The 23756-nt window shown below is 45.4% G+C and overlaps 1 protein-coding gene across 2 annotated transcripts in view; it reads left to right on the forward strand.

The window, feature by feature from the left end:
* The window catches only part of Dip2b (DIP2 acetate--CoA ligase B (putative)), a 181750-nt gene that overhangs the window by 134485 nt on the left and 23509 nt on the right, over window positions 1–23756 (forward strand). For both annotated transcript variants that reach the window (XM_085678591.2, XM_085678590.2), the window contains 9 exons: window positions 767–847; window positions 3615–3742; window positions 5383–5497; window positions 9636–9837; window positions 16258–16367; window positions 16488–16568; window positions 17022–17145; window positions 21624–21745; window positions 23502–23613. In XM_085678591.2, the coding sequence (XP_085534717.2) occupies window positions 767–847; window positions 3615–3742; window positions 5383–5497; window positions 9636–9837; window positions 16258–16367; window positions 16488–16568; window positions 17022–17145; window positions 21624–21745; window positions 23502–23613 (1075 nt within the window). The remainder of the gene's footprint in view (window positions 1–766; window positions 848–3614; window positions 3743–5382; window positions 5498–9635; window positions 9838–16257; window positions 16368–16487; window positions 16569–17021; window positions 17146–21623; window positions 21746–23501; window positions 23614–23756) is intronic.

Genomic DNA, 23756 nt, shown 5'->3' on the forward strand with positions numbered 1-23756 from the left:
TGCCACGCTTTACCTTATGTTTGTTTGTCATTTAGGTTTTAGTAGCTGGCCAGGAAACCTCTAGCTTCTGCGGTTTACACCCTCCCCCAACTTTCTCCACGGGCACTGAGATCAGAACTGTGGTCCCCATGTTTGTACAGCATGTACTTTACCCACTGAACTGTTTTTCCAACCCCGCAGCCCCTGTTTTGACATACTTGGTTGTTATGTCAATCTGTGTATCTTGTGTGCTCCTGAGGTGACGCAGTTGTTAAGGTATTTCACAGACTGCCTGATGTGTTATGCCCACAGTCATGTGGTGAAAGTAGAGACTTCACTCCCCACAGTTATCCTCTGACACACATGTGTGCAGTGGGTATGAGCACAGACACAAAAATAATAAGGTAGTAAAACATGTATGTACATGTATCTTTTTGTAAGTACAGAGAGAATAACAAACATTGAAATGGTTGAGATACCTGGACTTATTGCAGAATTTGTCTTTTAATAAGCATGGTGTGTATACACAAACACACTGGGAGTATTCTTTGTTTGTTTTTAGAGATGGGGGGGGTCTTACTATGCAACCTTGGCCAGCCTGAAGATTGCTCACTGAGACCCATCCCTCTGTGTCCTGGTGTAGGGATTATTAAGGGTGTGCACACACCATGCCCTGCTCAGTTAGCATGTGTTACTTGCAGCTTTTCTTCTGTAAGACTTTTTTAAAAATCAAGTAAATTTTCAGAAAACCTAACCAAGCTTTTTACCTTTTCCTTTTGTTTTCTAGGTGATTCCTGTGGCCTCTTCAGGCTCTCCTGTGGGAGATGTGCCCTTCATCCGGTCAGGGTTGCTGGGCTTTGTAGGGCCGGTAGGTGACGGTTTCCTGTTGATTTTGCTACATACGATCTAAACATTTGAACCTTAATTCACGAACTGCACAATTCTGAGTAACTGAAGGTGCCACAAGTCCTCCCTCTCCTGTCTTCAGCTGGTCTCACTACATGGTCCTGGCCGGCTCGCAGAGACCCTGCCTCCGCCACCACACCAGGCACTTGAGTTCTATTTAGATGATTGCGTAAGACTGTCATAGGAGCTGGACAGTGCCCGCTTTTTGTCCCAGCACTTGGGAGGAGAGGCAGGAGGATCTCTGAGCTCGATGCTAGCCTGGTCTACAGAGTGAGTTCCAGGACAGATAGGGCTACACAGAGAAACCATGTCTTGAAAAACTAGAGAGAGAGAGAGAGAGAGAGAGAATAATTTGTTACTTGGTAAATGGTATTTAAAGGTACTGGATCTAGAGCTGACTAGGACCCGAAAAGTCTTTCTCAAAGGGTACGTGATGAGCCCAAGGAATCCATGAGGATGGCAGAGGGCCAGACCACGGGAAGTGATGGGTGGTCACTATCCTATAAACTCATCTGTCGTTGTCTTCTTCCTACCCGCTTTCCTGCTCTCAACTGTTCAACTCCTCTGAGAGCATGTGGAATTGACTTTTGCTTCTCTTTCCACCTGGGGTTTGGGTGCCAAGAGTCGCCCTCTTAGAAACTGTATACACTGAGTGTAGCCTCAGCTGTCCTGACCTCTTGCCAGCACCAGAATAGTCTCAGATGCCCAACTCTTTAGCTTGCTACACTGCTGTTGGGGTCTGGGACAGAGCTTCAGCCATCTCTGAAATAGACAGACTGTAGTCCTGCTCTCTAGGATGGCTTTCTAAATCCTGACCTAGCTGCAAGAAAGACAAAGCCAGAAAGCCTATGCCAGCTGAACAACCTCACTGGAAAAGATTTGGAGAAACAGGCATCTCTATTTTAAGATTGTTTTTATTATTTAATTGTACGTGTGTGTACTTGCATAGAGGAATTGAATGCCGTGGAGTTGGAGTTACAGAACTTGTGAGCTACTTGACATGGATGCTGGAAACCACACTCAGCTCCTTCATAAGGCCAGTGTATTCCTAACCACCAAGCCTAATCTCCACCCCCTCTTCTCTGAGGGACACCAACTCTTAACGCAGTTGGAAGTGGCTGGCTCCCCACTGGCATTGTAGGTGGACCAAAGCTTCATATGCATAGAGCTTCTGCCTTTCTGTTGTAGCCCACTCTAGGCCACTGCACTGTGCTTAGAAAGTTAATGAGTGACATTCGCTTGGAGATAATACTGGCTCATTGAGTACACGTCAATAGGCCAAGCCTTGGGACTATCTTACTAGGAGGGAGGCCATGGAATGTTCCCACAGTAATGCTTTCAGGGCCTTGGTCCCCGCTGCCAGCTGCTCTGTTGTCCTGGGAAGAAGACCTGCAGCAGTCTTGGACCTTTTCTCCATCTACTCCTGCTCTTGCCTGATGGAAACAGTGGTACCCTTCCATGCTTGAAGCACCTTTTTACAAATTAAAATTGCTTGACTTCCCTCTAATTCCAGTAGTCAGCGAACATGAACTAACCCATATACCCGTGGCTGGGAAAGTAAGTGACACGTGGTTATAGTTTCCTCCCTGTGAAATTCCCATCTAAGAATATAAATGAATTCATCACAGACTGTAAGACCTCAGTGTATGCTAACTAGTGGCTCAGCTAAACCTGATGACTTGAGTTCAGTCCCTAGGACATGTTGACAGAAGTTTCTGTCCCACCAGGTCCCACAGCCATTTGGTCCCAAATAAATACACAGAGGTCTACATTAATCATAAACTGGTTGGCCTAGTAGCTGAGGCTTCTTATTAATTAATTCTTACATCTTACATTAACCCAATTCTTGTCTGTGTCAGCCACGTGGCTTGGTACCTTTCATCAGCGAGGCATTCTCATCTTGTTTCCTCTATGTCTGGGTGACAACTGCAGACTGAGCTTTCCTCTTCCCAGAATTCTCTTGTTCTCATTGCCCGGCCTCTACTTTCTGCCTGGTAGCCCCATCTATACTTCCTGTCTGGCTACTGGCCAAACAGCATTTTATTAAACAAATACAAGAAACAAATCTTTACAGGGTAAATCCATTGTCCCGCAGCAAGGACACACATGGTGGAGGAGAGAACTGGCGCCTTTGAGTTGTCCTCTGGCTCCACAAGCATGCGGTGGCATGCCTGTGCCCACCCACACGTGCACACACAAAAGAAGTGGTGTGACTTTTAAACAGACTTCATTGACTCAAAAATGCCACTTTCTCACCGATTCCAGAGGGTTTCTTTTAAAAAAAATCCAATTGAGGTGGATTTAATCCACATTCAATCCCACATGCCTTTAATCCCAGCATTCAGATGGTAGAGGTAGGCAGATCTCAGTGAATTTGAGGCCAGCCAAGTGGTTTCCAGGACAGCCATGACTACACAGTGAAACCCTGTCTTGGGGGAATATAAATAAATAAATAAGGATTTGCTGAAGGAGGCAGAGGCAGAAGGATCACAAGTTCAAGGCCAGTCTGGGCTACACATAAAAGATAATATATAAACTATGATATTTTCTTTGATATAAACACACAGGTTATTTTTTTGTCGTGTTGGGGATTGAACTGTGTACATGCCTTACAGGTATTTTTCTTAGCCTTGTTTTTTTTAATGAGATTTATTTCAAAGCTGGAAATGTGAAGTGTCTTCCCCATTAGCCATGGAAATGAAGGTAAACAAATTATTGTTAATTTTCAGGGCAGCTTGGTGTTTGTGGTTGGAAAGATGGATGGATTGCTCATGGTCAGTGGTCGGAGACACAACGCTGATGACATTGTGGCTACCGGCCTGGCTGTCGAGTCCATCAAGACTGTCTATCGAGGAAGGTGAGTGCTGCACGAGACGACGGCACCACTTTGGGGTCGTCTGCAGTGCTTTCTCAAGATGCCTCTTCCAGTTTCTTAGGTTGGCTTGGGTTCAAATGACAGAAGCCTGACTTTAAATATCTGGCCTACAGTGTTTGGCTTTTGACTGACTGAGAAGAATAAGATGTGTATCAGAGTCTGTTACTCTTTGAGTTCTGAAGATGGAGGAGAATTGAAGACAAAACATTGTACCTCCCATACTCTGTAGAAATGCAGACCTAAGAATTCCTACTCTCATTTCTAACCCAATTGGTCTATTGTCCATGTGGAGATTGACATGTCAGCTTAGTGTTGAGAATTCCAGGTTCTGTGGACAAAGCCAGGCCTTTTCTTTTGCTTACTAATGCAGCTCACAGCCTCCAGCAGGTGTCTGGTAGGGTTGTTTTTGTTTTGTTTTTGCACAAGAACATTTTGATACACATGGATGATGTGCTTGGAGCATGTGTCTACTTATCCCTCCTTTTCTGACCTGAGTTGCATAACAAGTAAGAAAATATGAAGATATCAAAAAGAACCAGTTCCTGAACTATGTGGTTTTCTGTAACTGTGTGGCTCTTAGGAATGGAGGAGCTCCTGGGCCCTAGACCCACTGTCTGTGGTCACAGTTGTGTCCTTGGGCACAACACAGTGGCAGGCAGGTAGTTAATATCCCATAACTGCTGTGGAGGGAGGGCGGGACTCAGGCCGGCAAGCAGCGTCTTTGCTCTCCAGTCCTTTCCCACCCTTCCTGCATTCATTCAGCAAACACTCCCTGGGCGGCAGCTACACGCTGCTTTTCTGGGTGATCTGACAGGGAACGAAACAGGTTATATGTGTACCCTCATGTTCTCATGACAAACACAGGAGCCAGGCAAATGGCAACATAGATGGCACGCGAGAGGGTCATGAGTGCTGTGGAGTGAACACCTGAAGTGGCCTGGGGACGCCTCACTAGTAAGGGGACATTTGAGCGCAGACCTCCCTTAGATCCAACTCCATCCTCCCCCCTCTCTTGGCTTCAGTCTTCCTCAGTCTCCCTTGCCTGTGTCTGACTTCCGCTCCACTCTCTGCTTCACCACTCTGCTCCAGGCACACTGGCCTTCTTGCTGTTCCTCAAACCTGCCAAGCTCGTCCCTACCTCAGAACCTTTCCGCTTTCAGTTCCTTCTGCCCGGAATCCTCTTCCTCCAGATCTCCGCGTGGCTCGCATCCTCACCTCATTCAGGTCTCTGCTCCAGTGTCCCCTTCCCAGGGAGGCGCTCCCCCAAGCATCCATATCCCACTCTGCTGGGCACCCCACTCCACTGGCCCTGCCCCAGGTGCTTCCTGGTGCACATCACAACATGGCTTCATTATCTGTGTGTCAATTGGTTCTGTCTGTGACACGTAAGCATCACAAAGACAGGAACTGTGTCTTATTTACCATTCTGTGGTGCTAAATTCATGTTGTTTTCATTTTTGTTTTAAGTGAACCATTTGATCCTGGTTTGGTGATGATCGCACATTTCTCTCTACTGCTCATGTGTGGGTGGTATGTCGGGATGGCTCCTCTTCACTTCCAACTCAGGAAAGCAAATAGGATGGTTTTGAAGGAGACTGATGTGTTTGATCTGTCTCTCTTAGAATTGCTGTGTTTTCTGTGTCTGTATTTTATGACGAGCGCATTGTGGTGGTGGCAGAGCAAAGGCCCGATGCGTCTGAGGAAGACAGCTTCCAGTGGATGAGCCGTGTGCTGCAGGTGAGCGCCGGGTCTGCACCGGGTCACAGTCGGCTGGGACTGCCAGCTACCAGATATGCTGTCTTTAAAAAATTATGTTTGAGGTCTAGAGAGATGGCTCAGTGGATAACAGCATTGGTTGCTGTCGTGAGCCCTATTCCTGAGTGGGCATTCTGCCCTTACTTTGAGGTCTGCAAGCAAATACTCAGGATGACCACAGTGTTTGTTCTAAGAACAAGTTTATTATGCCAATAGTCAAATCTCCGATTGTTACTATAGCAGCTGTAAGTAAACATCAAAACTATAACAATCATTTAAATCTCTAGTTATTCCTATGGCAAATATAAGCAAACATCAAAACTATAACAATCCTAGTCAATCAATCACATCGCACATTCAATCACATCACACATTCAGCAAGGGTTCCTATGTCCTAGGCAAGGTCTTCTATCCTATCTTACTGAGGCATTGGTGTATACGACCTGATAATGGTTCGTGGCTCTCGACGTAGACCTCTGGATCAGCAAGTCTTGATCCACAGGCAAGAGCTAGTTCTCTGGCTCTTGGACGGTCTCAGCTGTGAAGTTGCTGGTTCGTTGGATTCTCTATGACTGCTCTGACAGCATGTCTAGGCAGTCATTTTGAGAATGTCTTCTGGCCGTGAGCCTCAAGTTTTTATACTGTTTTGTGGCCGCTTTACTTTCTTACTTCTAGATTAACACACATGTCTGCTTATCATATAGTTACGTCACACTTGTTCACCCGCTCAAACTCTTATCACCACTGCACACATTGCTTCATACTTTTTAGTTTCATTTTGTGTGTCACTTAATATTGCCTCTTAATATTCCTGGACTTGTTTGTCCTTACAGACTCATAACAGTTGCTTTTCCAGAGCACCTGAGTTCAAATCCCAGCACCCATATAATGATTTACTGGGTGGTGGTGGCACACACCTTTAATCCCAGCACTAAGGAGGCAGAGGCAGGCAGATGTCTGTGAGTTTGAGACCAGTCTAGTCTACACAGTAAGTTCCAGAACAGCCGGTGCTACACAGAGAAACCCTGTCTCAAAAAAAACAGAATAAAACAAAAAGGCCAAAAATAAAAGTTCTGATTCAGACTTTCATGTGCAGGCAGTGAAATGTGTTCATACCTACTCTCCTTGCCTCTCCCACTTTCTCCGTATCTCCCAAACACCTTATTTCTTTCATGCCCACGTGTTTACTATCCATGAAGCTTTTGGCTGCCCTCTGTGGCATGCATCTCTGAAAGTAATCGTTGTCAGTAGGTAACCTCAGTCTGACCGTACCATGTGTGTAGAGGGTTCAAGCACACACATGTAAGTGAGGGAGCTTTGCTGTGGAGTTAGCGGAGGTGGGTAGATGGACCAGTGTTGTGCCTGTCTCGCAAGACTCCCAGACAAGAGCACCATCAAGCTGGGACCTTCATCCGCTGGGACCTTCATCCCGCACTCAGACACAGGGATAATGGCCCTGAGCCTCTAAGGTGTTTTTGTTTGTTTGTTTGGTTTGTTTGTTTGTTTGTTTGTTTTTCAAGACAGGGTTTCATAGTTTTGGAGCCTGTCCTGGAACTAGTAGTTCCAGGCTGTCCTGGAACTAGTAGACCAGGCTGACCTCAAACTCACAGAGATCCACCTCCCGAGTGCTGGGATTAAAGGCGTGTACACCACTGCCCAGCTGGGTTTGGGGGTTTTTAAAGGGAAAAACCGCAAGCAGGGTGGCACAGCCTTGGCATTTCAGGATTGGTAAGGGTGTGCAACCTTTGAATTCTTTGGCTAGGGTCTAGGGGAATTTTCAAACAATGGTTATCAAAAAAAATCACAAGGACATCTGTAGCCTGTGGGTGCTGTCTCACCCAGGTGGGATCGCCCTGACTAGGGTCCTGGCAGTTTGTAGCCTTTTTTGGAATTGTTTATGACTTTATTGGAGCTGAGTTCATCCCCTGGTTAGGTCCTGAGTTCTTTCTCAAAGTGGAGTTTGTTGTTCTCCTTCACCTTGAGGGTAGGAAGAAGACTTGTGCTCAGTCTTGAGAACATATTTTTAGTGGAAACTGACTATGAGAGTGTCAGGAACCAAGTCTCCATCTGTCAGCACCATGGTGGAAGCCGGTGATGGGACCTCAGAACTCGTCCCCCAACCTGTAAAGATGGAGCAGGATCTCTTTAAGGATGAGTGGAAGTGCCTGGTCTGCACCGACTAGACAGTGGTGATCTTATTAATATAAAATGATGATGATATTACCCACTGTGAGTCTCATGCAGGCTGAGACTTCTCTGTCTTCTTTGTTCTCCACTCAGCACCAGAGCTTGAGAGCGATGCTAGCATGCAGCGTAGTACGATTCAGAAATATTTGTTGGCTAAATGTACAGTCCAGAGCAAGCTGGCCCTCCCTCTCAGTGACAACTCTGATGTACTGGACGTGTTTGCAGGGCTGTGACTTCTCTGCCTAGGACGCTTAGCCTTCTGAGCAGTCACTTAATAACATAGAAATGATGCAGACACAAAATGAGAGTCAGTACCAGACAATTTCAGATTTCTTTCTCTTCTCAGAATACATTATTCTGAATTATTAGCTAGTCTACAGGCAGGCTGTTTGTAGTACAGAAATGAAAAGAACTGCCAGGTATGGTAACACACGTCTTTAATATCAGCACTCAGAAAACAGAGGCAAGCAGATCTCTGTGAGTTCAAGGCCAGCCTGGTCTACAAAGTTCCTGAACAGCCAGGGCTGTTAAACAGGGAAACCTTGTCTCAAAAAACAGAAAACAACAAAAAAGAAAGAAGATACTAGGTATGGTGCACATGTCTTTATCCCAGCACTCTGGAGACAGAGACTGCGGAGCTCTGAGAATGAGTTCCAGCACAGCACGGGCTACATAAAGAGACCCTGTCTCAAAAACAAGCCAACAAATCAGAGGACATAATCTGAGTAGAAACCAGGCTAAAATACTGTGAAGACTAGGATTGGCTGATACCTGGTTATCTGAAAGGTGGCGGCAGACAGGCAAAGATTGATTTTAGTCAGGTGTGGCAGTATGTGCTGTAACCCAAAACTTGGAAGGTGAGGTTGGAAGGTAAGGTGAGAATTTAGAGTTTAAAACCACCACATTAAACACTGTCACCAAGGAACAATAGTAAGGCCTAGAGAGAGGGCTCATCGGGTAAGATCACTGGCTGCTCTTCCAGAGGACCTGGGTTGGAGTCTCAGCCCCCAGGCTGACAACCATCTGTGGCTCCAGTGCGCCCATTGGCACCATTCATACATTGGTACACAGGCATACATACAGACAAACATTCACACACATAAAATAAAGAGTTAATTAAAAAGAATAAGAAGGGCTCTGCGGGTAAAAGCAGTTGCAGTGCAAGCCTGATGACCTCAGGTCAGTCCTGGGGACCCATTTAAAGGGGGAAAGAGAGAACGGACTCCTCTAAGCTGCCTCTGCCCTCCTCAGGAACGCTGCACTGCGTCATTTGCATGTGTGCGCACACATACACACAATTATAGTGGCACCACCATACCCACCCACATAGGAGTTTTTTTTTTATTTGATATTCATTGAGTTAGTTCTCATCCCCAGTCACTGTAGAGGTTTGAATGTGGTCGTAGGACTCAGGTTGCTGACGTAAAGAGCTCGTCTGGTGTGTCCTCATCCTCAGTTCGCTTTTCTGACAAACGTACAGGATACAATGTGGACCATTTTTTATTCCTTTGGACCTGATGAGCCTGTTTCCCTTTGCTTCATCACATATTTCTGGATTTCTTGGAGGGCTTTAGGGGCGTGTTTCTTGAAGCCCCCTCCATGGGTGTGCTCATGAATGTTAATGGTGTATTCTCAGGTCACCTCTTTGTTGATGGCAGAATGGCCCATTTTCTTGCTGCCCTCCTGCCAGACCCAAGTTGGAAAGGAAGGGTTCGAGGATTGTTGAAAGGAAAACTGGGTGGCTGATATCACTTCCAGATCACAGGGAGGTAGAGAGTGGAGGTGTGAACAGGCATATCTGGGGACTTAGTGATCTACTGGACTCCCACCCTGGGATGGATAGAGAGGTACCCTGCCGAAAAATTATGGGCTCTGTCAGGATATATCAAATGTTCTCAAAGTAATCTCCTTGTTTTTCTTTGTGTTTTTCCAGGCAATTGATAGCATCCATCAAGTAGGCGTTTACTGTCTTGCTTTGGTGCCTGCCAACACATTACCAAAAACTCCACTAGGAGGAATCCATATATCTCAGACAAAACAGCTCTTTCTGGAGGGATCTCTGCACCCGTGTAATATCCTCATGTGTCCACATACATGTGTGACGAACTTGCCCAAACCCCGACAAAAGCAGCCAGGTAATAATCTAGCTTCTAGCCATGACATTACAATGCAGCTTTTTGAAGGGAAGCTCTTTCAGCGCCATGTTGCGTCGGTTTAGTCTCTGTTTGCAGATATAACAAGAACAGCATACGCTGCCCCAGCAGCCAGGAAGACGGCTGCCTGTGGGAACGCTGCCCTGGTTGAACGTTTCTCCTCTTGTGAGTTTGCCACGATGGTCAGCATCCCCCTAAGAGAAAGGGGTAAAGCACGTCCTCTGGTGACAAGAGCAGCTGGTTGTCCATGGGTGCCCACTAAATGCCATGCACTGGCTATACATGTTACGTGTGTGATCCTGAATGTGAGCCGTGTGCTCACTCTCAGTATCATTGTAACATACTGGCTTTCTGTGGGAATCTCATGCCTAGAATTACTCCTTCTCTCATAGCTGCTGATGTTTGGTGTGGGCCTATCTTACCTCTGGGGAATAAGTATCTTCTGAATTATGACCAGAAGATAAACAGCATGCTTTGTGTTGGCCATTTTCAAGGTACAAACCAAAAGAATATGAATTGCCACATGGAAAAGAGAAGTAACACAAATCAGTTTCACCTTCTTGCCTGATTTCTCAGCAGACAAGTGTCACAGGCTGGGTAGAAAGCTAGGGCACTGATTGTGACTGATTGTCAAGTGGTCCTGTTCAAACATGTGTCAAATCCAGTTGATATTCTGTCTCAAAAAATTAAGAAGTCATGGCGTGGTGGCATGCACCAAGACAGTGGGATCTCTGAGTTCAAAACCAGTCTGGTCTCCATCGTAAGTTCCACGCCATCCAGGGCTACACAGTGAGGCCTTGTCTCAATGAAAGAGACAAGGAGGGTACTTTGGCTTTGCTAGATTGTGCTGATGCCTTTTAGCCTCCTGTTTGCTTAGAAACATCAAAGCCCAAACCAGAACTCTCCAGTGCCCCCCTCTGCTCCCGGCCCCTACCCTGCATGGTGAGTAGAGGAAAAGCAGACAGTGGGAGGATTAGAAAGGAAGGTGTGACATTTGAATCTATTTTATGAGGTGGCTGTTACTGACAGGTGAGCAGCGTGTACAGTAATGAGGTATGTACCCTGCATTGCTCTAACATGGAGAAGTCGGTCATTGTGCTTGCTGTGGTCCACTGTCCCAAAGTCTTATCCCACCCTTGGCCAGACCGTTAGAACTACCCTATCTTAGTGACAGTGGGCTCTGCTAGTGTAAATGAAGGGGTTATAGAGGCCAGCATTCTAGTTTTTGTGTTTGTTCATTGGTCTTTTGTTGTTGGGGCTACTCGTTGTTATACAAGAAAGTCTGAATCAAGGAGGTTGTGTGGTTAATTAAGAAATGTAATAGGAGCTGGAGAAATGCCTGAGCGCTGAGAGTCTTTGCTGCTTCTCTAGAGTACCTATGTTCAGATTTGAGCGTCCATACCAGGCGACTCACAACTGCCTGCAACTCCAGCCTCTAGGATTAGACACCGTCTTCTGGCCTCTATTAGCTACCCACACATATGGCACATGTGTGCAGTCACTCACATAAAAATGAAACAGAACAGAAATGGAATATCTTGACGCACACTTCCTGTGTAGGCATATAGCAATTACATAAAATGCACCTCCTGCAGCACTGTGGCAGAGTGTGTTTAACATGTGCAAGCTCCTGGATTCGATTCCCAGCACTTGAAGAAACACAGACCTGTGCAATTCCTTCTTCGTCTTAAATCTTATTACTTTATTATGAATAGAATCCTATTTTAAGTAACAGCACAAGACGATTTATTTATTTATTTATTTATTTATAGCTAGGATTTAGATGTGGTGGGCCTTAAATTCACGGTCATTATGCCTCAGCCTCCCAAGTGCTGGATTACATGTATGCTCACCCTGATAAACATAGGATTTTTTAATGAAAACATTCATGTTTGGGGTAATGCTTTTAAAATGTTCTTAGAGGTACAGTAGACTTTAAATTGTTCTGTGTGTGTGTGTGTGTGTGTGTGTGTGTGTGTGTGTGTGTGTGTTTTGAGACAGGGTTTCTCTGTCTAACAGACCTGGCTGCCCTGGAACTTACTCTATAGACCAGGCTGGCCTCAAACTCACAGAGATCTGCCTACCTCTGCCTCCCAAGTGATGGGATTAAAGCCATACAGCACCACCACCACCCAACTAAATACTTATTTATTTTTATTTTGTGTGTATGGGTGTTTTGCCTGCATTTATGCCTGTGTACCATGTGTGTTCAGAGGCCAGAAGAGGGCATCAGATTCCCTGAAAGTGGAGTTATATGTGGTGGTTAGTTGCTGTATAGGTACTGGGAACTGAACCTGGCCCCCTGAAATAGCAGCCAGGTGCTCTTAATGACTAAGCCATTCCTCCAGAATCTTTTTTTTTTTGTTCTGGTGACTTGTTACTGAACTATTCTTATAAAAGTGCTACATGACAGTAACCTTTGAAATAGCAGGCATTTGCTTTTCCCTCATGGAGTATACATAAGCTGCAGGTCACACTCAGAATTTTCCCATGTTCTCCTCTTTGGAATGGGCTGTGGCCTGAAGTCCCAGAAATCTTGCCTCAACCTCCTTACTACTGGATTTGCTAGTATAAGTCACCATGCCCAGTATGGGCAGCACTTTCCACAGGAAACATGGCTGAAACGGGATGTCCAGTCAACCCACACAAATGTGGTTAGGGTGTCTATTTCTGTCACCACTTCCTACTGTTTCTTGTCCAGAGCAAGTCAGACCATGTCCAACAAGTCAGTGTAGCCAAGTAGCGTCCCCTCCTGTGTGAGTGCAGCTAAGAAAAGAAGGAAGGTTCTGTCAGAAACAACTGTGGCCATGAGTCTCCTTAGCTGCCTGCTGACTAGCAGAGAAGAGAAAGCTATGGAGAGAATTCCTTCTCCAAACAGAAAGTCATGAGTGACCCTCTCTTCCTTGTCTCAAACTAAAGAATGCAGTCTATTTCAGGGTGTGTACAGACAAGCTGGGTTATCAGCAACTCTGAGTTCAAGGCCAACATGGTCTACTGAGAGTTCTGGGGTATCTGGGTTGGCATAGTAAGAACTTGTCTTGGAAAAAGAAGAAGCAGAAAAGAAAACTGTGTTGTGTTATGGGGGGAGAGAATAGCAGGTAAAGTACAGCGTTGGCCTCAGGGAACTTTGAAAGCTTTGTGGGAAAGGAGAGGGAGTGTTCCAGGTGGGGCAGTGTGCAGTGTCCTGGGAACTGCCTTCTGCTTCTCCATTCTCACTCTGACCGTACACTCAAGAACTGCACCCAGAAGACTTAGTTCATGTGCTACTGCTGTGAAGAGACACGTGACTCCGGCAACTCTTATAAAGGGAAACCATTAATTGGCCTCACTTAGAGTTCAGAGGTTTAGTTCATTATCATCATGGCAGGAAACATGGTGGCATGCAGACAGACATGGTACTGGAGAAGGAGCTGAGAGTTCTACATCTTGATCTCAGGCAACAGGAAGTGAACTGTGTACCACACTGGGTGTAGCATGAGCATGAGCATCTGAGACCTCAAACCCAATCCTCCAACAAGGTCACACCTTATAATAGTGGCACTCCCTATGGGCTAAGCATTCTAACACTTGAGTCTGTGTGTCCATACCTATTCATACCACCATAGTCTTCTACCACAGTCTTTCAGGTGTTACTGCTTAGTGTCCACTTTTTAAATGTCACTCCTGGGGCTAGAGAGGCACTCAGAGACTGAGGGAAGTTGGTGCTTTTACAGAGAACCTGAGTTCAATTCTCTGCACCAACATTGGGTGGCTCACAACTACCTAGTTCCAGGGGATCTGACCCCCTCATCTGACTTCTGCAAACACGTACACACACATATACATACACATAAATAATAAAATAAATCTTTAAAAACAGAAACAGCAGTTCTGTTTATTGCACACTGTGAAGCTAGTTCAGATCATTTTCACAGGTGTATGCTGGATCCTTAATATGGAAAGGATTGCTTGGAGAGTGGCATATCTCATTTATTATGCGATTTCATAAGAAAGGATGGTGTCTCAAAATTACTTTGAACATTTTGCAGGCAAACTGTTCTGCCATCAGAGTGTGGACACAATCTTCCGTTCTCAACTTTTTTTTTAATCTTTTATGGCAAACAGTTCAAAATTGCATTTTGTGTGTGTGTGTGTGTGTGTGTGTGTGTGTATCCAAGGACAATTTGTGCAAGTAAATTTTTTTTCTTCATTAATCCTTAAGCTGCTGAAAAATAAATTTTTCTTTCAACCATGTTGATCCTGGGGATTAAACTTAGGTCATTAGACTTGTTGAGTCTTCTTACTGGCCCCTCTTCTTTCCTCTCCTCTCCTCTCCTCTCCTCTCCTCTCCTCTCCTCTCCTCTCCTCTCCCCTCCCCTCCCCTCCCCTCCCCTCCCCTCCCCTCCCCTCCCCTCCCCTCCCCTCCCCTCCCCTCCCCTCCCCTCCCCTCCCCTCCCCTCCCCTCCCCTCCCCTCCCTCCCTCCCTCCCTCCCTCCCTCCCTCTCTCTCTCTCTCTCTCTCTCTCTTTATTTCCTCTCTCTCTTTCTTTCTTTCCTCTCTCTCTCTCTCTCTCTCTCTCTCTGGTTTTTTGAGACACGGTTTTTCTCTGTAGCTTTGGAGCCTGTCCTGGAACTAGCTCTTGTAGACCAGACTGGCCTCAAACTCACAGAGATCCGCCTACCTCTGCCTCCTGAGTGCTGGGATTAAAGGTGTGCGCCACCGCCGCCCAGCTTCCTACTTATTTATTTATTTATTTATTTATTTATTTATTTATTTATTTATTATGTATTCAGGCCAGAAGAGGGCACCAAATCTCATTACAGATGATTGTGACCACATGTGGTTGCTGGGAACTGAACTCAGGACCTTTGGAAGAGCAGGAAAGCTCCTAACCACTGAGCCATCTCTCCAGCTCCTTATTTTTTTTTAACTCATTTTGAAGTAATTGCAGACTTACAAAAAATTATCTACTACTATGAAGTTATGGCGTATTCTTTATCCAGTTTCCCTAAATATTCACACACACACGTATACCTTTTTTTTTTTTTTTTTTGGAGTTCTCACTGTATAGCATACAAGTGCTGAGAATAAAATACACTGCATATTAAGCATCATTATTCAGAACCTAAAGGCAATAGATGGTTTTGTGGGAACTTGTTCTCCATTGACTCTAGACTGCAGACATCATGACCTGAACTGTTTGAACACTTTTTCCAAAGAAGCACAGAACTTTCTCCACTTGTTTTATTATAACATATTTTTTTTCACTCAAGTAGTATATAAATGTAGATGAGGCTGGCTGCTTGTTTGTTTTCCAGCTGCTCAGACCCGAATAATCACACAGAAATTATATTCATTACTACACTCTTTAGTCTCTTAGCTCAGACTTCTTGTTAACTGACACATCTTAACCCATTTCTATTAATCTGTGTGTCACCATGAGGCTGTGGCTTATCTGGTAAGGTTCATTCTGACATCTTTCTCCTTTGGCAGCTACATGGTGCCACTGACTCCGCCTACTCTCTATATTTTTTCAACCTGGATATATTCTGTCTTGCCATAGGCTGAAGCAGCTACTTTATTAACCAATGTTAATAAAACATACTCATAGCATACAGACGGGAATCTCACATCATGTCAAGGTTATGTGTTGCATTTGGCTTCCTTATTTTATCTATAATGCATAGATGGTTCTGGGTGAGCTGGTGCCAGCAACAGGAAGCTAAGAGAGGAAGACTGTAAGTTTGAGGCTTGCGATTTGGATTTCCTCATTTACTTTTAATAAAAAACTTCTCATTCCCTCATTTAAAATATATATATATATATATATATTTACGTGTGTGTGTGTATAGAGTATGTGCACATGCATGCATTATGGCACACATGTGGAAGTCAAAGGACAAGATGCAGGCCTTGGTTCTCTTCTTCCACCATATGGTTCTAGAGATGGAACTCCTGTCAGACTTGGTGGCAAACACCTTCACCCACTAAGCCATCTTTCTGGCCCAGCACTATTGATATTTCTAATGATCTCGGACCACATCCTGATAGGTGATGAGTTTCTTGCAGAGCAGATATCAGTTACTGTAAGCACTGTTGTTTAGGTGAAGCTGTTTGTAGGACCCAGTAGAGCTGTGGACTCTGGAGTACAATTGTCCCCACAGAACCAAGCTCAGGAGCCACCTGTGCCCTTATTCCCTCACGCTGAGTCCCGTGTCTGTTCGGTTTGTCTCCAGCACTCCCCAACTTTGTTCCCAGCATGTATACTTTTTGGTTGCCATTTTTACTGGAATACAGTCTCTTCGTCCCATGTTCCATGAAAGACCACATAATCACTGACATTGCTGGATGAACTTCTGAACCAGTTTGGGCCAGTCCAGGAATGTTTGGAAGTGTGTAACTTGAGTCTGCTTTTGTTCCCAGGTGTCGGCCCGGCTTCTGTGATGGTTGGGAATCTGGTTGCAGGTAAACGCATAGCACAAGCTGCAGGAAGGGACCTGGGGCAGATTGAAGAGAATGATCTTGTGAGGAAGGTAAGTTCCAGACATGTCAAGTTTCTATCAGTGAGCTCAGGACAGTGCAGATCTGGGTTCATTCCATGAGTCCTTGAGACTTGCTGACCTCAAGTCCTTCCCTCTGCTTTGTGATTTTAGCACCAGTTCCTGGCAGAGATTTTGCAGTGGCGAGCCCAAGCAACTCCTGACCATGTACTCTTCATGCTGTTGAATGCCAAGGTATTACACACATAGCATGGACAGGCCCTGAGTTCAATCCCCATCACTACCTAACTGGGCATGGCGGTGCACGCCTGTAATCCCGGCACTGGAGTTAAACTCATCGTCCTCAGCTACGTATGTAGGAGACAGGGGACACTGCCTCCACACAAGCAGACAGACACATGAATAGAATAATTCATGTGTACTAAGAAAGAAACATTAAGAAAGAAAGACTATAAATACATTTGGTTTAAGTAAATGCTAACATACCCTGAGTTCCTGGGACACTGGGAGAAAAGAAGAAATACCGTACCCGTTTTTTATTACCAGGGGAGTTTTCTCAAGTGAATCCTTGGCCTAAGGTGATGTTCCAGAGGCCAAGCCTATGAAGTGTGATGTGTGCTTGACTGTGCTTGTTTGTGCTTGTTTCTGTACTGAACATCAGCCCACTTATCCTTCTTCTCTTGAAAGGGAACTACTGTGTGCACAGCCAGCTGCCTTCAGCTTCATAAGCGAGCTGAGAGGATTGCATCAGTACTTGGTGACAAGGGACATCTAAATGCAGGGGACAATGTGGTATTGCTCTATCCACCTGGTAAGTGTTGGATTGGTAAACTGGACTCTAAACTGTTCTGAGATGACACATACCAGGAGAGGAGAGGATGGGAACTCAGGGCCACTATCTGCTACCACAGAGGCCTGGTGCTCTGCACCACCACAGCTCTGCATGCGCCCTTGCTAAGGTGTGACCCAGGCTGCATCCCCAAAACTGAGCAGTGGGACGGCTCTGCTGAGAGTGTCTAGTTTGCAGTCCCTCTGTTTCCGTCAGTGCCTGCTTCATACAGAGTCCTCAGGCCACATGTGGTAGCACACTGCTGTCATTCCAGTCCTCAGGCGGTACCAGGGGAATTAGAGTTACATAACAAGTTATAGACATATCTAGCCTGAGCTGTTTAACAAGACTTCCAAGTACCCAACATTGGTAACGCACACCTTTAGTCCTAGCCCTCAGGAGGCTGAAGTAGGTAGACCTCTGTGAGTTAAGGCCAGCCAGAACTACATGGTGAGATCTGTCTCAAAACAAACAACAAATAGTCAGGCAAGGAAGCACACACCTAATAATACTTGGGAAGTAGAGGCTAAAGGATCAGGAGTTCATGGCCAGCCTCATCCTCACAGCAAGTCTGTCTTAGAAACAAAACAAGTAGATGCCGAGGAGAAAGCTCAGTAGGTTAAGTGATTGCTACAGAAGCATAAGGCCCTGGGTTTAGAGCCCCAGCATCCACATCCAAAGTGAGGCTTGGGCCAGTGAAGGAGCTTCGTGGGTAAAAGTGCTTGTCATGCCTGATGACCTGATGTTGATCCCAGGAGCTCAAGGCAGTAGGAGAGAACCAGTTCCCAAAGTTGGCCTCTGACCTCCACATGTACACATATATATCACACATATACACAGAGATACACATATACTAAATAAGTATATATATATATATATATATATATATATATATATATATATATATATATATATATATATATATATATATAAAATCCTGGCATGGTGGTATGCACCAGCAGTCCTAACCTTGCAGAGACAGAGACAGGTTGGTCCGTCAAGCTCCATGGCCATCTCGTCTAGGCAAATTGGTGAGTTCCAGGTCCACTGAAAGAACCTATCTCAAAATATAAGGTAAAGAGACCAGAGAGATGGATCATCAGTTGAGTTCTTGCTATTTTTCCAGGAGTCCAGAGTGAGTTCCCAACTTAGTGACTCACAACCACCTGTAATTCCAGGTTCGATGCTCTGTTCTGGCTTCTGCAGACATCCGCACACATAGGTACCTGCTTAGACACAGACATCCACATACACAGGTACGTGCTTAGACACAGACATCCACATACACAGGTACGTGCTTAGACACAGACATCCACATACACAGGTACCTGCTTAGACACAGACATCCACATACACAGGTGCCTGCTTAGACACAGACATCCACATACACAGGTACCTGCTTAGACACAGACATCCACATACACAGGTGCCTGCTTAGACACAAACATACACATACACAGGTACATGCTTAGACACAGACATCCACATACACACGTACGTGCTTAGACACAGACATCCACGTATACAGGTGCCTGCTTAGACACAGACATCCACATACACAGGTACGTGCTTAGACACAGACATCCACATACACAGGTACATGCTTAGACACAGACATCCACATACACAGGTGCCTGCTTAGACACAAACATCCACATACACAGGTACGTGCTTAGACACAGACATCCATATACACACGTACGTGCTTAGACACAGACATCCACATACACACGTACATGCTTAGACACAGACATCCACATACACAGGTACGTGCTTAGACACAGATATCCACATACACAGGTACATGCTTAGACACAGACACACACACAGATACATGCTTAGACATAGACACACATGTTGTAGAATAATCATTTTGTACACTGAAGATGTGTCTTTTCCAAGAAACCTTCTAATTGGTTTAATAAATAGCTGAATAGTTGGACGATAGTGGCACACACCTTTAATCTCTGCACTTGGGAGGCAGAGGCAGCTACACAGAGAAACCCTATCTCAAAAAATTAAAAAGAAGGAAGGAAGGAAAGAAAGAAGGAAAGAAGAAATAGCTGAATGGCCAGTAGCTAGACAGGAGAGAACAGACAGGACTTCTGGGCAGAGAGAGGAGAAGGTGAATTCAAGTGTGGGAGAGACACAGAGAGGAAAGTAAAGGTCACGAGCCACATGGCAGCACGTCGATTAGTAGAAATGGGTTAATTTAAGTTATAAGAGCCAGTTAGAAACAAGCCTAAGCTAAGGCTGAGTTCTCTGTGTCATGATTTGGGGGCTGGCAGTCCAAGAAAGCCTTCTACATATGGTGCAACATGAAATGCCAGATGTTGTGATTCTTTTCATCATTTTGTTAAAAAATAAAACTTGGGGGTGAATATTAGGGACTAAACGAGAGATCTACGGAACAACTGAAACACTATTTCCTCCTCTCCACTTTCCACTCCTATTTCTCCCTGTGTGTCCTTCTATCTCCCTCTGAGTCTTCCAGGAAACTCTTTGGTCCATCTCAGCCAGCTGAATGTGGACTCCGCTCTCCGAACCGAGGTCGGACTCTATTGGTCGTCTCGGAGCATTCAACACAAACAGACCTCCCCCAACACACACATGCATACACAAAAGTTTTGAAAAGGTAGAGCACAATGGAGGAAGACAGCCAGCCCCAGTCTCTGACCTCTACCTACGTGTGCGCACTAGTGTCAACTCAGGACAGAGGTGTGCATAGCATGCGCTCTTGCCTGCTGAGCCGTCTCCCTAGCCCAATAGTCAGAATTCTAAGGGAAAAATTTTTGGGGGTGGGGTGGGGTTTGTTTGGAGACTGGGTTTCTCTGTGTAGCTTTGGAGTCTCCTGGAACTGTGGACCACACTGGCCTTGACCTCAAAGAGATCAGCCATTCTCTCCATCCAAATGCTGAGATTGAAGACTCCACTGCTGCCCTGCTCTAAGTGAGATATTTGAATTGAAAGATTGACACAAGAAAAACAAAGATATTTACGTTCCCCTCTGCGTCCCTTCTGTCCCTCATTTTCATGCCTAGGCTTCGTCGGTTCTCTGTCCCCAGTCCTCCATTTTACCGTTCCTGATCTTTTCTCCCTTTCTACACTGTTCATTTGTGTGAACACTAAGAATGCCTAGAAGACCGTCAGCTCTAGGAGGAGTGTGTCCTGTGTGTTTGCATGAAGTTCTCTTCCATCTGTCAGTAATGAAGTGGCAGTTCCCCAGCACTTCCTGAGGCCCCCAAACTGCACTCGTTGACCCACAATGTCTAAGAAATCCAGTTTCGCCAGGCATTGGTGGCACATGCCTTTAATCCCAGCACTCTGTGAGTTCAAGGCCAACCTGGTCTACCGAGTGAGTTCCAGGACAGGCTCCAAAACTACAGAGAAACCCTGTCTCGAAAAAAATTAAAAAAAAAAATCCAGTTCCTTTTCCTGTTCCTTGCCTTTGTGCAAGGAAAATTTGACAGTTCCTCCCTGTCCTTTTTCCTTAGTTAAAATCTTTGATTTCTGCAGCCATTTTTTCCTAAGTAGCAGAAAATAAACATGTTCTAAGAGCTCACGTTTCAGTTTGAGGATGTAGCTCAGAGGCATGACACTTGCTAGACCTGTCAAAGCTCTGGGTTCGATTGCTGGACCACCCAAATATATTTGTGTATATATATTCCTTCCTTGTTTCCTGGGCCTCTTTATATAGTTTAAATTGTTTCATATGCCTCCTTATTTATTTATTTATTTATTTATTTATTGTTGTGTTGTTATTTTAAAGATGGTCAGACTCTCCTTTAACTATCACTATGTAGTCCAGGCTGATCTTGAACCCTTGGCAATATGCCTGCCTCAACCTCTCAAATACCAAGTGTGAGCCACCATGCCAGACTTTTTAGTTTTTTGATAGGGTTCCTCTGGGTATTTCCAACTGTCCTGAAACTTACTCTGTAGACCAGGCTGGCTTTGAACTCACAGAGATCCGTCTGCCTTTATCTCCAGGAGTGCTGGGATTAAAGGTGTGCGCCACCACCACCCAGCAATGCCAGATTTACTATTCTTCTTAATTATTGGAATTTATTCTGTCAGGATATTGTTTGAATTGTGGTCAAATAATGCACATGAGCCAGGTATGGTGATGCTTGCCTGTAATTTCAATGCTTGAGAGACTGTGTCAACACCAAATGAAGCTGAGTGGTGGTGGTGCACACCTTTAATCCTACTACTTGTGAGGCAGAGACAGGCGGATCTCTGTGAATTCAAGGCCAGCCTGATCCTCAGAGAGAGTTTAGAACATCCAAGGACTGTTACACAAAGAAGCTCTGTCTTGAAAAAACAAAAACAAAACAAACTCAATACCAGATGAATAACTAGCCCGCCCACCTGTCACATGACTGGAGACTCTGGGTTCAGTTTCTTGCAGTAGCAACGGCTGGCTAAGTGACTCCCTGACAGTGCCCTCTGTCTTGCAGGCATCGAGTTAATCGCTGCATTTTATGGCTGCCTGTACGCAGGGTGTGTACCTGTGACTGTGCGTCCCCCTCATGCTCAGAACCTCACTGCCACATTGCCCACGGTGCGCATGATCGTTGACGTAAGTTCCTTCTGTAACTGTGTCTGCCCTATTTCATAGACTCACATTCAGACAGCTAAGAACCCCTATAACTTCCTGTTCTATGGTGCCAAGTTGTCACATTTTTCTCCTAAAAACTCTCCCAGCTTGGTGTGGTGTGGTGTGTGCCTGTGGTCCCAGCTCTCAGGAGGTAGATGTACAAATGAGAGTTGTAGGCTAGCCTGGGCTATGTAGAGAGTCTGTGTCAAAACCAGACTAACAGCTGTTCCCTTTTCTCGCCAAAGTGGCGATGATCTTTCAGTGAATGGGAGAGCAATGGTTGAGGGTTGGGGTGGGGCCTGTCGGTAGAGTAGAGCAGGGCTGAGTGATTTCCCATAAAGCTCGCCCTCCTCCCTTCTCAAAACAAGGGATGATCTGGCTGACTTGTTTTTACTGTACAAGAGCTAGTGTAATTTTGCATATCAAGTCCTCCCAGTCAGGTCACTTTGGGTTAATTTTGTATATTTAGCATTAAAAGGTATGTTGGGGGAGGGGTTCCCTGGGCTCCACCCCAGCTGAGAAGTTGATTGCTGCCAGAGGAATGGAAGTTACTTTTCTTTAGGAGTGTGGCCACTGATAGGTTCCCATGTCCCAGTGGTTGATCCATGCCTGTATGCAGATGGGCAGCACTAGCTGGACTCAGTAGCTTAAAAATAAATTAGTTAGCTGGGCAGTGGTGGCGCACGTCTTTAATCCCAGCACTCAGGAGGCAGAGGCAGGTGGATCTCTATGAGATCGAGGCCAGCTACAAGAGCTAGTTGCAGGACAGTCTCCAAAGCTACAGAGAAACCCTGTCTCGGGGGAAAAATAAATAATTAATTAGAAATTATAGAAAGGGCATGAAACTGGGAGGGATATTAGATAAAGGGACTTGGAGGAGATGGTGAGGTGAACATAATCAAGACAGTGCATTTGCATGTGGAGTTTTGGGAAAAAAATGAAGATGGAACTCTTAAAAATCTGTGCAGGGCTGGGGTATAGCTCAGGGGTTGAGTGCTTATTAAGCCTTAGCAACACCAGAACAAACAAAATGCCCTGAATTTTATCCTGGGGTTGATAGAAAATTTTACAGTATATGAGAATTGAAATTGAATAAACCTCTATTATGTCATATTCTGAGACCTTTAACAGAAGGCAGCCTGGGCCAGCGCACTGACATGCGTTTGTTTCTCCAGGAGCTGCTGCTGTGTCAGCTGCTTCAGCCACAGCATAAAGCCACGCTCATCACAGATGATTTCATTACATTTTAATTCAGCAAAAATGTCCTTGTTAGCTCGTACAGAGAGGCCTGGGGAAGCGCTGGGAGTTTCTTTCTGTTGACGCACTTTGTGGGTGAAAGTAGGTCATTTTACCCTTCCCTGCATAGCTGAACAGAGCCCATTTGTGTGGGCGCTTCGGTCTGGATCCATGGCCAGATTGGTGTGCACCGTGGGTCTGGATTGCACACACCAATTCCGAGTGTGCCTACGAACTCCTCCCATTCCTTAAACACTACAGAGTCCATGTCTTTATTGGGTCTTTACGAAGATTAGGATTGTAGGGTCCTTCCTGAGAGTATGACCGTTGTAGGCAGCAGCCCCTGTTAAAAATGCCTGGGAGAATTAAGCATGACACATTTTCAGAAATAAAAAAAGGGCGGGGGGGAATGAAACACCCTGGCTGGTATGGTGAGCAAGCTACTTCTGGCAGCAGCCAGTGCTAAGCCTTCTGGTATTTACTGCTGTCCTTTTGTTTCTAGGTCAGCAAAGCAGCGTGTATTCTCACCACTCAGACTCTGATGAGGTTGCTGAAGTCTCGAGAAGCAGCAGCAGCTGTGGATGTGAAAACCTGGCCAACCATCATTGACACAGGTGAAAGGCGCTGTCCAGAGCCGCTACCATTCACTGCCAGAGGTTTCCTAGACTCACACATTTGCACAGTTTTGGTGTTATGACACCTTCATTGTCTGTTGACACAGAGCAAAGCCAGATACCCCGTGTGTACTAACAACATA

The sequence above is a fragment of the Myodes glareolus genome, chromosome 19 (genome assembly GCF_982192425.1).
Source record: "Myodes glareolus chromosome 19, mMyoGla1.1, whole genome shotgun sequence".
Lineage (NCBI taxonomy): Eukaryota > Metazoa > Chordata > Mammalia > Rodentia > Cricetidae > Myodes > Myodes glareolus.